Source organism: Nicotiana tomentosiformis, chromosome 7 (genome assembly GCF_000390325.3).
Source record: "Nicotiana tomentosiformis chromosome 7, ASM39032v3, whole genome shotgun sequence".
Lineage (NCBI taxonomy): Eukaryota > Viridiplantae > Streptophyta > Magnoliopsida > Solanales > Solanaceae > Nicotiana > Nicotiana tomentosiformis.
Window position 1 is genome coordinate 18,616,092 of NC_090818.1, and position 13,472 is coordinate 18,629,563.

Below are 13,472 nucleotides of genomic sequence, written 5' to 3' on the forward strand. Positions count from 1 at the left end.
ATCTGCAGAATGTTTTCTGCTCCTGCGCCCCCAGCTGGGCATGCCCAGTTCCTCATATGTGACCAAGTGATCGCTTTTTCGAGAAGGCTCCTGCGGCCATTCCCTCAGCAGGTGCGAAAACACCTGAAGCTGCAAAGCTTCAGCAGTCCAACAAGTCCACAAACGATCTGATTTCCATCAGACTCACACCCGAGGGCCCCAGGATCCCGTCCGAATATACCAACAAGTTCCAAAATACATAACGGACCTACTTGTGACAACAAATCACATCAAACAACACAAATTCTATGAATCGCAACACAAATTCAAGCCTAAGCAATTAAGAACTTACGAATTCTGAAGCCAATGCCGATCATACCAAAACAACTCCGATTGACCTCAAATTTTGCACACAAGTCATAATTGACATTACTGACCTATTCCAACTTTTGGAATCATGATCTGACCCTGATATCAATAAATTCCACTCTCGGTCAAACTTTTCAAAATCTTCTAACTTTCCAACTTTCAACAATTCACGCCGAAACGATCGACGGACCTCCAAATCAACATCCAGACATGTTCCTACGACCAAAATCACCATACGGAGCTGTTGGAACCGTCAAACTCCATTCCGGAGTCATCTTCATAAAAGTCAAACTACGGTCAACTCCTACGACTTAAACTTTCAGCTTAGGGATTATGTGTCCCATATCACTCTGAAACTCTCCCGAACCCGACACCAAGCACCCCGGCAAGTCACGTAACCACAATATAACTTAGATGGAGAATAAATTAGAGGATCAGGGCTAAAATACTCAAAATGACCGGTCGGGTCATTACATCCTCCCCTCATAAAACAAACGTTCGTCCTCGAATGAATATAGATACATACCTGAAGTGGTGAAAAAATGAGGATAACGCCTTCACATATCATGCTCGGTCTCCCAAATCGCCCCATTAACTGTTTGACCCCTCCATTAAACCTTCACTGAAGCAATGTTCTATGACCTCAACTTTCAACCTGCTTGTCCAAAATGGCCATCGGCTCCTCAACATAAGATAAATCCTTGTCCAACTGGACCGAGCTGAAATCTAACATATGAGACGGATCGTCGTGATACTTTCGGAGCATAGAAATATGGAATGCTGGATGAACTGCAACTAGGGGTGTTCATAAAAACCCCAAAAAGCTTAACCAAACCGACCAAAAAAAAACCGATACTTTTTAGGTTTGGTTTGGTTTTGGTTTGAATTTTAAAAACCGATCAAATTTGGTTTGGTTTTGGTTTTGATTTTAACCAAAAAATAACCAAAAAAAAATCGAACCAAACCGACTATAGAAGTAGCTATTTAAATTTATTATTACAACTATATAAAGTTTTTAAAATTTTATGGTACATATTAGTCGTTTGTATTTGAAGTCTAGTTCATTGCTATTACAATAATCTAATCTTTTGCCTTTATATTCTAGTTTGATTGGTAGTTTGCTTTTGCTAAGTACAAGAATTATTTCATGTTAAAAATAATCGATTTTTAATTGAGAATTTAAATTATTCATCACTATTTGAATCAATTATCACCAATATATTATGGTAAATGATAGATTTCTCAAAGAGCAATTGGTTTGATAGTGTTATATTGAAAATGTAGTTTTCGGAATATGTGTTTGGTAGTGTATGTCTCATATTTAAGAACAAAACTGATAAATAACCGAAAAATCGATAAAAACCGAATTGCTAAAAAACCGACTTAATTGGTTTGTTTTGGTTCCAACATTTTAAAAACCGACTTACTTGGTTTGGTTTCTTTTTAGGGAAAAACCGTTCCAAACCGAACCATGAACACTCCTAACTGCAGCTAGACTGGGTGATAGCGCAAGTCTGTAAGCCAGCTATCCAACCCTCTCAAGAATCTCAAAAGATCTGATGTACCTAGGGCTCAATTTGCCTTTCTTCCCGAACCTCATGATACCCTTCTTGGGCGAAACCCGGAGCAAGACCCGCTCCCTAACCATGAATGCAACGTCGCGAACCTAGCCTCACCCGGCTCAAACCAACCCACTGGAGACTGAAACCATCTACTATACAAAGCCACATACGGAGCCATCTGAATGTTCGGTTGGTAACTGTTATTGTAGGCAAACTCTGCAAGCGGTAAGAACTTATCCCAAGAACCCCCAAACTCCATCACACACGCACGGAGCATCCCTTTGAGGGTGAAAGGTTGTACTCAAATCCACCCGCGTGCCTAACTCATGTTGAACGGCTCTCTAGAACCGCGATGTAAACTGCGTACCCCAGTCAGAGATGATAGATACCAGCACACCATGAACCCTGACAATCTCGCGAATATAAACCTGAGCTAGCTACTCTGAAGAATAACTAGTAACTATTGGAATGAAATGAGCTGACTTAGTCAATCTATCCACAATCACCTATACTATATCAAACTTCCTCCGAGTCTGTGGGAGCACAACAACACAATCCATAGTGATCCGCTCCCATTTCCACTCTGAAATTTCTAACCTCTGAAGCAATCCACTAGGCCGTTGATACTCATACTTCACTTGCTGACAGTTTAGCCACCGAGCTACATATTCCACTATGTCCTTCTTCATCCGCCTCCACCAATAGTTCTGCCTCAAGTCCTGATACATCTTGGTGGCACCCGGATGAATGGAGTACCGAGAACTGTGAGCCTCCTAGAGAATCAACTTACGCAAGCCATCTACATTGGGCACACATAGCCTGCCCTGCATCCGTAACACACTGTCATCCCCAATAGTGACCTCCTTCGCATTGCCGTGTTGAACCATATCCTTGAGGACAAGCAGATGGGGGTCATCATACTGAAGCTCTCTAATATGATCATAAAGAGAAGACCGAGAAACCACACAAACCAAAACTTGACTCGGCTAAGAAACATCCAGTCTAACAAACTGGTTGGCCAAGGCCTGTACATCCAAGGCTAATGGCCTCTCTACTACCAGTAGATATGCTAAACAGCCCAAACTCTCTGCCTTGCGACTCAAGGCATCGGCCACCACATTGGCCTTCTCGGGATGATATAAAATGATGATATCATAGTCCTTAAGCAACTCTAACTACCTTCGCCGCTACAAGTTAAAATCCTTTGGTTTGAACAGATGCTGCATACTCCGGTGGTCGGTGTAGACCTCACAAGGGACACCATACAAATAGTGTCGCCAAAGCTTCAAGGCATGAACAATAGTTTCTAACTCGAGGTCATGGACATGATAGTTCTTCTCATGCACCTTCAGCTGTCTAGACGCATTGGCAATCACCCTACCATCTTGCATCAACACCGCGCCGAGACCAATACGCGACGCATCACAGTTCACGGTATAAGACCCCAAACCCGAAGGCAACACCAACATTGGGCTATAGTCAAGGCTGTCTTGAGCTTTTGAAAGCTATCCTCACACTCCTCCGTCCACCTGAATGGAGCACCCTTCTGGGTCAATCTGGTCATAGGTGCTGCCATCACCGAGAAACCCTCTACACTATGACAGTAATACCCTGCCAAACCAAGAAAACTCCAGATCTTCGTAGCTAAAGACGGTCTGTGACAACTTTGCACTGCTTCAATCTTCTTCAGATCCATCTTGATCCCCTCACTCGACACTACATCACCCAAAAATGCCACCGAATCAAGCCAGATGCTCATCCTCAGGTGCTGCTCATGGTCCTTCCAGCTTCGGGAGTACACTAGAATGTCGTCGATAAACACAATGATAAATAAGTCAAGATAGGGCCAAAATACACTGTTCACAAGTGCATGAATGTTGCTGGGGCGTTGGTCACCCCAAAAGACATCACAAGGAACTCGTAATGACTATACCGAGTCCTAAAGGCAGTCTTTGGGGATATCTAGCTCCTGAATCTTCAACTGATAATATCCTGAACGCAAGTCAATCTTGGAGAACCCCCTGGAACTCTGTAGCTGATCAAATAGGTCATCAATACGTGGTAATGGATACATGTTCTTCAATGTAACCTTGTTCAACTGGCGATAATCAATGCACATGCGCATAAAACCATCATTCTTCTTTACAAACAAGATCGGAGCACCCCAAGGTGATATACTGGGCCGAATGAAACCCTTATCCAGCAACTCCTGCAACTACTCCTTTAACTCCTTCAACTCTGGTAGAGCCATATGATAGGGAGAAATAAAGATAGGTTGAGTGCCTGGTAACAAATAAATACCAAAGTCAATATCCCTATCGGGCGGCATGCCCGGAAGATCCGCCAGGAATACATCTGGATAATCTCTCACAACCGGAACTGACTCAACAATAGGAGTATCAACACTAACATCTCTCACATATGCTAGATACGCATCACACCCCTTCTCAACTATCCGCTGAGCCTTTTGAAATGAGATAATCCTGCTAGTAACATAATCTAAAGTACCTTTCCACTATAGCCGTGGTAAACTTGGCATAGCCAATGTCACCTTCTTGGCGTGACAATCAAGAATAACATGATAGGGTGACAACCAGTCCATACCCAAAATAATATCAAAATCTACCATACTGAGCAACAATAAATCGGCTCTGGTCTCAAAACCACTAAGAACAACCAAACACGACCGATACATATGGTCAACAATAAGGGAATCTCCCATAGGTGTGGACACATAGACGAGAGAACTCAAAGAATCAAGGGATATACCCAAATATGGAGAAAGTGAGATGACACATAGGAATAAGTAGAACCTAGATCAAATAAGACTGATGCATCTCCATGACAAACCAGAAAAATACCTGTGATGACTGAGTTGGATACAACCGCCTCCGTCCTAGCAGGACGAGCATAATATCTAGCTTGGCCTCCCCCTCTAGGGCAACCTCTACCTGCCCGACCCCTACCTCTAGATGGTTGTGCAGGTGGAGTTGTAACTGGTGCATTGACCATGGACTGAGAAGCCTAAGGACTCGGTGGAATACGCGAAGCCTGAGTAGTCTATAGAGGTGCACCCCTCCTGAGTCTAGGGTAATCCCTCACCATATGACGAGTGTTACCACACTCAAAACAAGATCTCGGAGGACGTGGCTGTTGTGGCTGGCTCGGGCCTGATAGGCTGGACTGACCACTGAAAGCCTCCCGTGCATGAGGTGCACTAGACAATGGCGGTGCATAATAGGGAGCTTAGGGCCTAGGAGTGGCTAGAATACCACTGGAAGCTGGAAATGATGAATGAACAAGGTGGCTCACATAGACACTACCATGACGAACTGTAACTGGGGCATGGGCACCACTATATGTGCCAGAATCCTGAGGCCTCTTGGCCTCCCTCCCCTCTCTCTCCCGGGCCCCCATACCCTCCAATCTTCTAGCGATCTCCACTACCAGCTGGTATACGATGTCCATCTCCAACCCTCGAGCCATGCTAGTTTTGATACCAGGGTTTAGCCCCTCGATAAATCGACGGACTCTCTCTCTAACAGTAGCAACCAAGGCTGGTGCATGCCTGGAAAAACCACTGAACCGGACCGTATACTCCGATACGGTCATAAAACCCTGGCGCAACTGCTTAAACTCTGCACGCCATGCATCTCTGAGACTCTGGTGAACAAACTCCCTCAAGAGCATTTCTGAGAACTGAGCCCAAGTGAGTGAAACTGCCTTAGCCGGACTACCCAACTCATATACTCGCCACCACTGAAAAGCCTCTCCCTTAAGCTAGAACGTAGTGAAAGAAACCCTACTAGACTCCATAATACCCATAGTACGAAGGATACAGTGGCACTCCTCAAGAACACGATGGGCATCCTCTGAAGCCAAGCCGCTGAAAGTAGGAGGGTGGTACTTCTTGTACCTCTCGAGCATGAGCTGCTCCCCCTCAGAAGTTGCTGCCCTAGCCTCGGGCTGAACTGGGGCAACCGACTACACTGGTATGACCTCTGGGACCAGGTAAATCTTGGCCCGCTACTCAGGGGTACGAGCGGTGGGAGTATGTGCTCCTCATCCGGCCTGAGATGTGGCAGGAGCAAGTGGGATCAACCCTGCCTGAGCTAAAGTGCCGAACATGCTTAGAAACTGGGCGAGGGTCTCCTAAAGTGCTGGGACAGTAACAGGCATCTCAGGTGCCTTCTCTTCAAGCTGGAGCTACTGGTGGCTCCTCTATAGTAGCTCGTACGTGTGCTCTAGCTGCACCACGTGGACGTCTTCGCCCTCTACCCCTACCCCGACCTCTCGCAGCTCTAGCAAGGGGTGCGGGTGTCTGGTCATTTGATCCGGCTGTGCATGTACTCACCATCTGTGAGAGAATAGAAACACAGAAGTTTAGAATCCCAAAGGCAAAAATTTTGCATGATAAGAAATCAAAGAAGTGAAGCTTTTCCTAATAGTTCCATAGCCTCCCGAAGATAAGTACAGACGTCTTTGTACCGATCCGGGAGAGTCTACTAAACCTGCTTGTGACTCATAACACCTATGAACCTAGAGCTCTAATACCAACTTATCACAATCCCAATTCCCTTTGTAGGAAGTTGTGACGACACCAAGTTTTTAAAACTAGGTAAGCCTATCAACATGCGGAATAATTAAAATAATAACTTAAAATCTCAAAACCTCAACAACTGCATATATAAAATCTGTAACTCAAAATGTACAACTCTCAAAACCTGGTGAAGTATAAGTCAAGAGCTCTAGTAACAATTCTGAACAAATCATATACATCACTATCTAAGATAGTGTAATGCTTTCTTCTTTTCCACCAGCCTTGAACCCTTGACCTAGTGGTGTTTCGAGAAACTCTCTCAAACAATCCTTGATTTATTTATTGTTTTTTGTTTGTTTTATCTCTCTCTCTCTTAAGTAAGATCAGCTTTTCTCTCTTCGCTACTGCTTCTCTCTAGGTGCTAGTTAGTCTAACGTGCGCCCATGAGTCCCATGGGAAGGGGACAAGGTCGGGGAAGAAGAAGACCTAAGAAAGAGATACAAATTGCTTTTAGGAGTGTTGTGCATGGTCAATCCAAAGTAAATGCTTAAACATCCAAACAAACAGCTACCATAAATCCAATGGAACATTTACCCTTATCGGAACCATCCTCGAGCTCAACAGCCAAGAAGCAGCAGATGGTGGAGCTGGTGAAAGAGGATAAAACACCAATACAATTGAGATCTCAGGTGGAGGGTGTAACGTAAGTGAAGATAGTTGAGGCTCCGGTGGTTAATTTACCTATTCAAACACAGGGTGATAAAGTCCCAATACAGAGCAACCCTGAAGTTAAGGAGGGAAATCAGGAGATTCCTACTGAGCAAGAGGCAATTGTGAATAAACCTAAATGGAACTCGTTATTTGTTGGAAATAGAGCTGCGGAAAATGGTATGACCTTAACCTATTTCCCCCCTCAGATTGTTAATGGAGAAACTATAGTACAACTAGAAAAAGCTGAGATAGACAAGGAAGCGGAAAAGTGAAAGAATGCCCTTATTGTCTATGTGATGGGAGAAACACCAGGGTACTCCCTCATACATAGGTACATATCCCAGATGTGGAATTTCACAGCTACACCAGATTTATATCTTCATGAGGAAGGTTATTATGTGGTTCGATTTCACGATGTTAAAGATATAAATGAGATTCTATTCTCTGGCCCCTACATTATTCGAAATCGCCCAATTATTCTGAAACCATGGACTCCTGCTTTTGATTTTAGCCAGGAGTTTATGATTGAGATACCACTGTGGGTTAAGTTCCTAAAATTACCTATGAGTTGCTGGGAATGTGGTTCCTTGGGAAGAATTGCTAGTGCATTAGGGAAACCTTTATTTGCTAATGAGTGTACAACTAAGCAAACAAGGATATCATATGCTAGAATGCTAATTGAAGTGAATGTGTCTAAACCACTGCCTGAAAAAATTACAGTTAGGGATCCAAATGGACAAATATTTCAGCAGGAGGTGGAATTTGAATGGAAGCCCCAATTCTGTCCTCAATGCTTAACTATAGGACATATATTCTCTAAGAAGAAACCTGAACAACACTTGATGAAGAGGCAAATACAGAACAAGAGGAGAGGAGAACAAAAGAAGGTGGTTCAGGAATGGAAGCCTAAAGAGGTACCATCAACTAGCCAAACTATTGACAAACAACAGCTGGATCATCTTGAAGTAGTTCAGCCTAGAGTAACTATTAATGAAGGCAAACTTCAACAACAAGAAGCTGACTCACAAATTCAAGTAGTAACTCCATATGGAACAGTGCGGAATGCCTCTAAAGGCAAGGAGAAAGTGCCAAGTCCGGAATTGAACTTGATCAACTTTCCACAGTCGAGTACTGCTATGGCTAGCAAATCTAAGACTGGGAAGAGTTTGTATATGCAAAGAGAGGATCAGAGAACCAGACAAGCAAAACCTCCTGATTTAAGAGGTAATACAACTTCTCAATGACTTGTCTTATATGGAATATTAGAGGTGTAAATAAAGTGTATAAACAGAGAGAGTTAAAGAAGTATATGAGATCAAAAAATATCAAATTACTGGGGCTGCTAAAAACCAGAGTTAAGAAACATAAATGTCTCAAAATTGCTAAGATTATTGCTCCCAATTGGAGTATTCTTAATAACTACTCCTTTGCTGCTAATGGAAGAATCTGGCTGATGTGGGATCAAGGAACATACAATATAACAGTGCTAAAAATGGAATCTCAACTAATACATTGTGAAGTTAGAGATTTCTCCTATAACTTTCAGTGTATTCTAACTGTTGTTTATGGATTCAATACTGTGGAGGAAGGAGATCTCTATAGGACACTCTTCAAAATATCTCATGTAATACTAACTGCCTATGGCTAGTGTGTGAGGATTTTAATGCAATATTGTCGACTACTGATAAAATGAGCTGTCACCCAGTGAGTTTCAGTGAAGTAAAAGATTTCTCAGACTGTATTAATGCCACTCTACTAAATGAATTACAATGGAAGGATGAATACTTCACATGGTCAAACAAGCAGCAAGGATCAAATAGGGTTAGTAGCAAAATTGATAGAGCATTTGGTAACTGTGACTGGATGATGATGTGGGGCCATATAGTCTTAGAATATGACCTCCCTAACATTTCAAAACATGCCCCAATGCTATTGACATTGCAAAGTGTGAACCATAGCATCAAAGCTCCATTTAGATTCTTCAACATATGGAGTGAGCATGCAAAATTCTTGGAGCTAATTGATGTCAACTGGAAGAAACAGCTTGATAGAGATCCTATGCAGAATGTATGGAACAAGCTAAAGGATCTGAGGCTAGTCTTCAGACAGCTGAATCAAAGAGAGTTTCAATCTATATCATTGAAGACTGAGAAGGCAAGAAAAGAATTACAATGCATTCTAGCTGAACTAGTAGCCAGATATGATGATAGTCTTGTGATTAAGGAGAAAGAAGCTTTGATGAATCTTCAAAAATGGAACCTGCTTGGGGAGAGTATACTAAGGCAAAAGTCTAGAGCCCAATGGATACAGTTGGGGGACTCAAATTCTAAGTACTTTGCTGCAGTCATGAAGGAAAGGAGCCAAAGGAAGCAAATCATGGAACTCAATTCCCTTTCAGGTGCTAAGCTAACTGATCTTAAGGAGCTCAGAGATGAGATTGTATCATTCTATAAAGGGTGAATGGGGACTTATAGTCCCTCACTAAATGTTGTCAACAAAGTTACAATGAGCAAGGGGCCCAAGCTAAGTCACGAGTAGCAACTCTCCTTGTGTGCTTCAGTTACTGACCAAGAAATAGCTTAAGGACTTAGTTCAATTGGAAATGATAAATCTCCAGGATTGGATGGGTATAATGCCTATTTTCTTAAGAGAGCATGGAGTATAGTGGGGCCAGAGATTACCTGGGAAGTAAGAAGATTCTTTGAGAGTGGCAAGATGAATAGAGCTATTAACTGTACTTCTCTCACCCCGATCCCTAAAACTGATCATCGTGTTACTATGAAAGAGTACAGACCAATTGCTTGTTGTATTATTCTGTACAAAATCATTTCCAAAGTACTTGCCTCAAGACTCCAGAAAGTTGTTGCATCAGTAGTATGTGAAGCACAGGCTCAATTTATTCCATACAGGAAGATATTAGATAACATATTCCTTGCTCAAGAACTGGTGAAGTCCTATACAAGGAAGAATATCTCCCCTAGATGTATGATAAAAATAGACATTCAAAAGGCCTATGACTCAGTGGAATAGATATTTCTGGAGCAGGTCTTAGATGAGCTTGGTTTTCCTAGACAATTCACTATGTGGCCTTAGAATGTGTGAAGACAGTCAACTATTCTATATTGATTAATGGTGAACCCACAACACCATTTGATGTAGCTAAAGGACTAAGACAGGGAGACCCAATTTCTCCATTTCTCTTTGCCTTAGCCATGGAATATTTAAGCAGAAAGCTTAATGAGTTGAAAGGAAATAAAAAGTTCAAGTATCATCCAAAGTGCTCTAAACAAGCAATGACTCATTTATCATTTGCAGATGATCTACTATTATTCTCCAGAGGTGATGTTGAATCTGTTTCCATATTAAATAGGTGTTTCTTGGACTTCTCTTCTGCTTCAGGACTTTATTGGAGGAGTCACTCAAATCATTCAAGATCAAATCCTACATAAGTTAGGATTTCCAAAAGGAGAACTCCCCTTCAAATATCAGGGAATCCCCCTGCCCACAAAAAAATCTCATTACTATAGTGGCAACCATTGATCAACAAAATGGTATCCAAAATCTCATCTTGGACTGCATAGAAACTCTCATATGTAGGGAGATCTCAATTCATCCAAATAGTACTCTTTGGTATTCAAGCATATTGGTCTCAATTGTTTGCTATTCCTTCAAAAGTACTAAGTACAATTGAGGCCTATTGCAGAAGCTACTTATGGTCTGGTACAATCACAATCACATGGAAAGATCTAATTGCTTGGAATAAGGTTTGCATTCCAAAATCAATTGGTGGTCTAGGCTTGCTAAATATACGACTATGGAATAAAGTTGCAATAGCGAAGGCAAGTTGGGATATTGAGGATAAGGCAGATAGGTTGTGGATCAGGTGGTTACATGCCTACTACACCAAGAACCAACAATTTAGCCAAATGCTTATTCCTCAACAGGCAGGATGGATGGTGAGGAAAATATTTGAAGCAAGAGATACAATGGCACTGATACAAGATACCAAATCAGGCAGTTTAATCAAACAGATTTACCTTAAGCTTATTGGTGATAATGAGAGAATAACTTGGAAGATTTTGAGATTTAGAAATGATGCTAGACCAAAAGCTCAGTTCACAGTTTGGCTACAGATGCATGGGAAGCTACTGACTATTGATATACTTGCCCCATGGGAGATAAATGTAGATCCTATATGCAATCTATGCAATAGTCACGATGAAACAAGAAACCACTTATTCATGGAGTGTCCTTTCTCTAACAAAGTCTGGGAAGGAGTGTTGAAATGGATGTAGGTCCCTCTCTTCAGAACATCACGATGGGAGCTACTAGAGAAATGGATCATTAAAGCATCAAAGGGAAAATCACAAAGATCTCAAATCTTTAAATTGGCTTATACTGAATGGGTGCATACTATATGGATTGAGAGAAATCAGAGAAGATTTGCGAAGAGTCACAGTCAATTGAGGGAGATAACATATGTTTGTAATGTTCCGGCGTCTACTAGAATTAAAACTCTGGTTCAACAACTTAATATTTAGATTAGCTCTAGTAGTTACGTAGTTCTCTATGTTCCAATAGTGGTAGTAATAAACTAGATAGCAGACTGTGATATAGTCTAGCTATGGATCCTCATTGTAATCATTCTGGTAATTAATAAAATCTTTAGTTACCAAAAAAAAGATAGTGTAATGAAATAAGAAAAAAATAATAGAAGTGGACTCTGAGGCCTGCGGACGCGGGCAGGTATACCTTGAAATCTCCCAAACAACTTGAGCTCACTAATGTCGGGACTGATAGGAAGTACCTGAATCTGCACAAAACGATGTGCAGAAGCGTAGTATGAGTACACCACAATAGTACCCAGTAAGTGTCAAGCCTAACCTCGGTAGAGTAGTGATGAGGTCAGGTCAAGGCCATACTGGTGATAATAAAAAACAAGGCAAAATATATAATGATATACTAATAAGGACAATAGGAATGAAACAATAAGAAATTTTCAAAAGTTAACAACACAGAATCAAGGCAGTAATACAACACGGAAGGAAAATAAGAATTTGCACGTTAAGGAAACAAACAACCAAGACAAATACAACAAGTAGAGAAAAGATCAACAAGGGCCACTCCCAAAGTACCACCTCGTAGTCCCAAATCATAAAAATAACTCACAATCTTTTCTTATATCACCGCGGGAGCCTTTACATTTAGTTTTGAATTTTTTTTTTCCGAAATAGCACCCCGCATTTTAGTCCACCTTATCACACCGCATGGCTTCTAGTAGTTTCCCTACTAGCCACGCGTATCAAGCCCACCTTATCTCACCGCATGCGTTTCAACACCCAAACCTTATATCAAAACATATGTATCAATATCACAACGTATCACAATTCGAACCTTTAGTGCCCAAATATCACAACTTGCCAAAAAATCAAACAATAATATTTTTTCACAATAAGGAGCCCACAGCTCAACCACAATGTACATAAGTCTCAACAATAATAACCGAAGAGTAACTCAATAAAAACTATATCTCACAACTTATACTTTGCCTCACTAAGAACCACGGCCTTTGCAACTCAATACCAAATTCAACAACAAGATATTTCAAGAATAGCAATTTCAAATAAGGAATTCACAGCTAAATAATGAGTACGGAATAAAAAGGAAGCAAGTAATTCAACTAGACATGTAGGACAATTTGCAAATAAGAGATAAAGCAAGTAGACATGTGAAATTAGACTAAATATGATGACTACAACATGTTAAGTAACTCAATTAAAGCATGAAAGGAAATTACATAGCTAAAAATCGTAAACTTTACATTTGGCCCGTGTACGCACTCGTCACCTTGCGTACACGATTTTCACATATCACAATTATTACAACAATACCAAATCCTAAGGAAAATTTCCCCCACACAAAGTTAGACAAGTCACTTACCTCAAACCATGCTAAATCAATCAACTAGAAGGCCTTTCCCTCGATTTTTCAACTCTGAACGGCTCGAATCTAGCCAAAATAATTTCACACTATAAATATAACTATAGAAAATTAATTTAAATAATGAAATTACGATCTTTGCAAAGAATTGAATAATCGACCAAAAAGGTCAACCTGGGCCCGCGTCTCGGAAACCGACCAAAATTATAAAATCTGAATACTCATTTGATATTGAGTCTAACCATAAAAGAATTATCCAAATCCAACATTATTTTGCCTTTCAAAACCCAAAAACTTAATCTAAAAAGTTCTACCACTTTTTTTAAATTTTTTTCCAACTCCAATCCTTTATTACATGATAATAACAATGA

At 41.1% G+C, this 13,472-nt stretch overlaps 4 protein-coding genes across 4 annotated transcripts; 3 read left to right on the top strand and 1 right to left on the bottom strand.

Moving 5' to 3' along the window:
* Positions 1 to 5,156: 5,156 nt before the first annotated feature.
* On the bottom strand, positions 5,157 to 5,600 carry LOC138895310 (uncharacterized). Its single transcript, XM_070179989.1, has one exon. It carries the CDS (start codon positions 5,598 to 5,600, stop codon positions 5,157 to 5,159), a length of 444 nt encoding a protein of 147 aa, XP_070036090.1.
* A 1,857-nt stretch (positions 5,601 to 7,457) lies between these two features.
* LOC104105787 (uncharacterized) lies at positions 7,458 to 8,405 on the top strand. The gene has a single exon (XM_009614176.2). It carries the CDS (start codon positions 7,458 to 7,460, stop codon positions 8,403 to 8,405), a length of 948 nt encoding a protein of 315 aa, XP_009612471.2.
* A 445-nt stretch (positions 8,406 to 8,850) lies between these two features.
* LOC104105788 (uncharacterized) lies at positions 8,851 to 9,621 on the top strand. The gene has a single exon (XM_009614178.1). It carries the CDS (start codon positions 8,851 to 8,853, stop codon positions 9,619 to 9,621), a length of 771 nt encoding a protein of 256 aa, XP_009612473.1.
* A 194-nt stretch (positions 9,622 to 9,815) lies between these two features.
* LOC138895311 (uncharacterized) lies at positions 9,816 to 11,456 on the top strand. Its single transcript, XM_070179990.1, has 3 exons — positions 9,816 to 9,849; positions 10,255 to 10,500; positions 10,759 to 11,456. Exons 1-3 carry the CDS (start codon positions 9,816 to 9,818, stop codon positions 11,454 to 11,456), a joined length of 978 nt encoding a protein of 325 aa, XP_070036091.1.
* Positions 11,457 to 13,472: the final 2,016 nt, after the last annotated feature.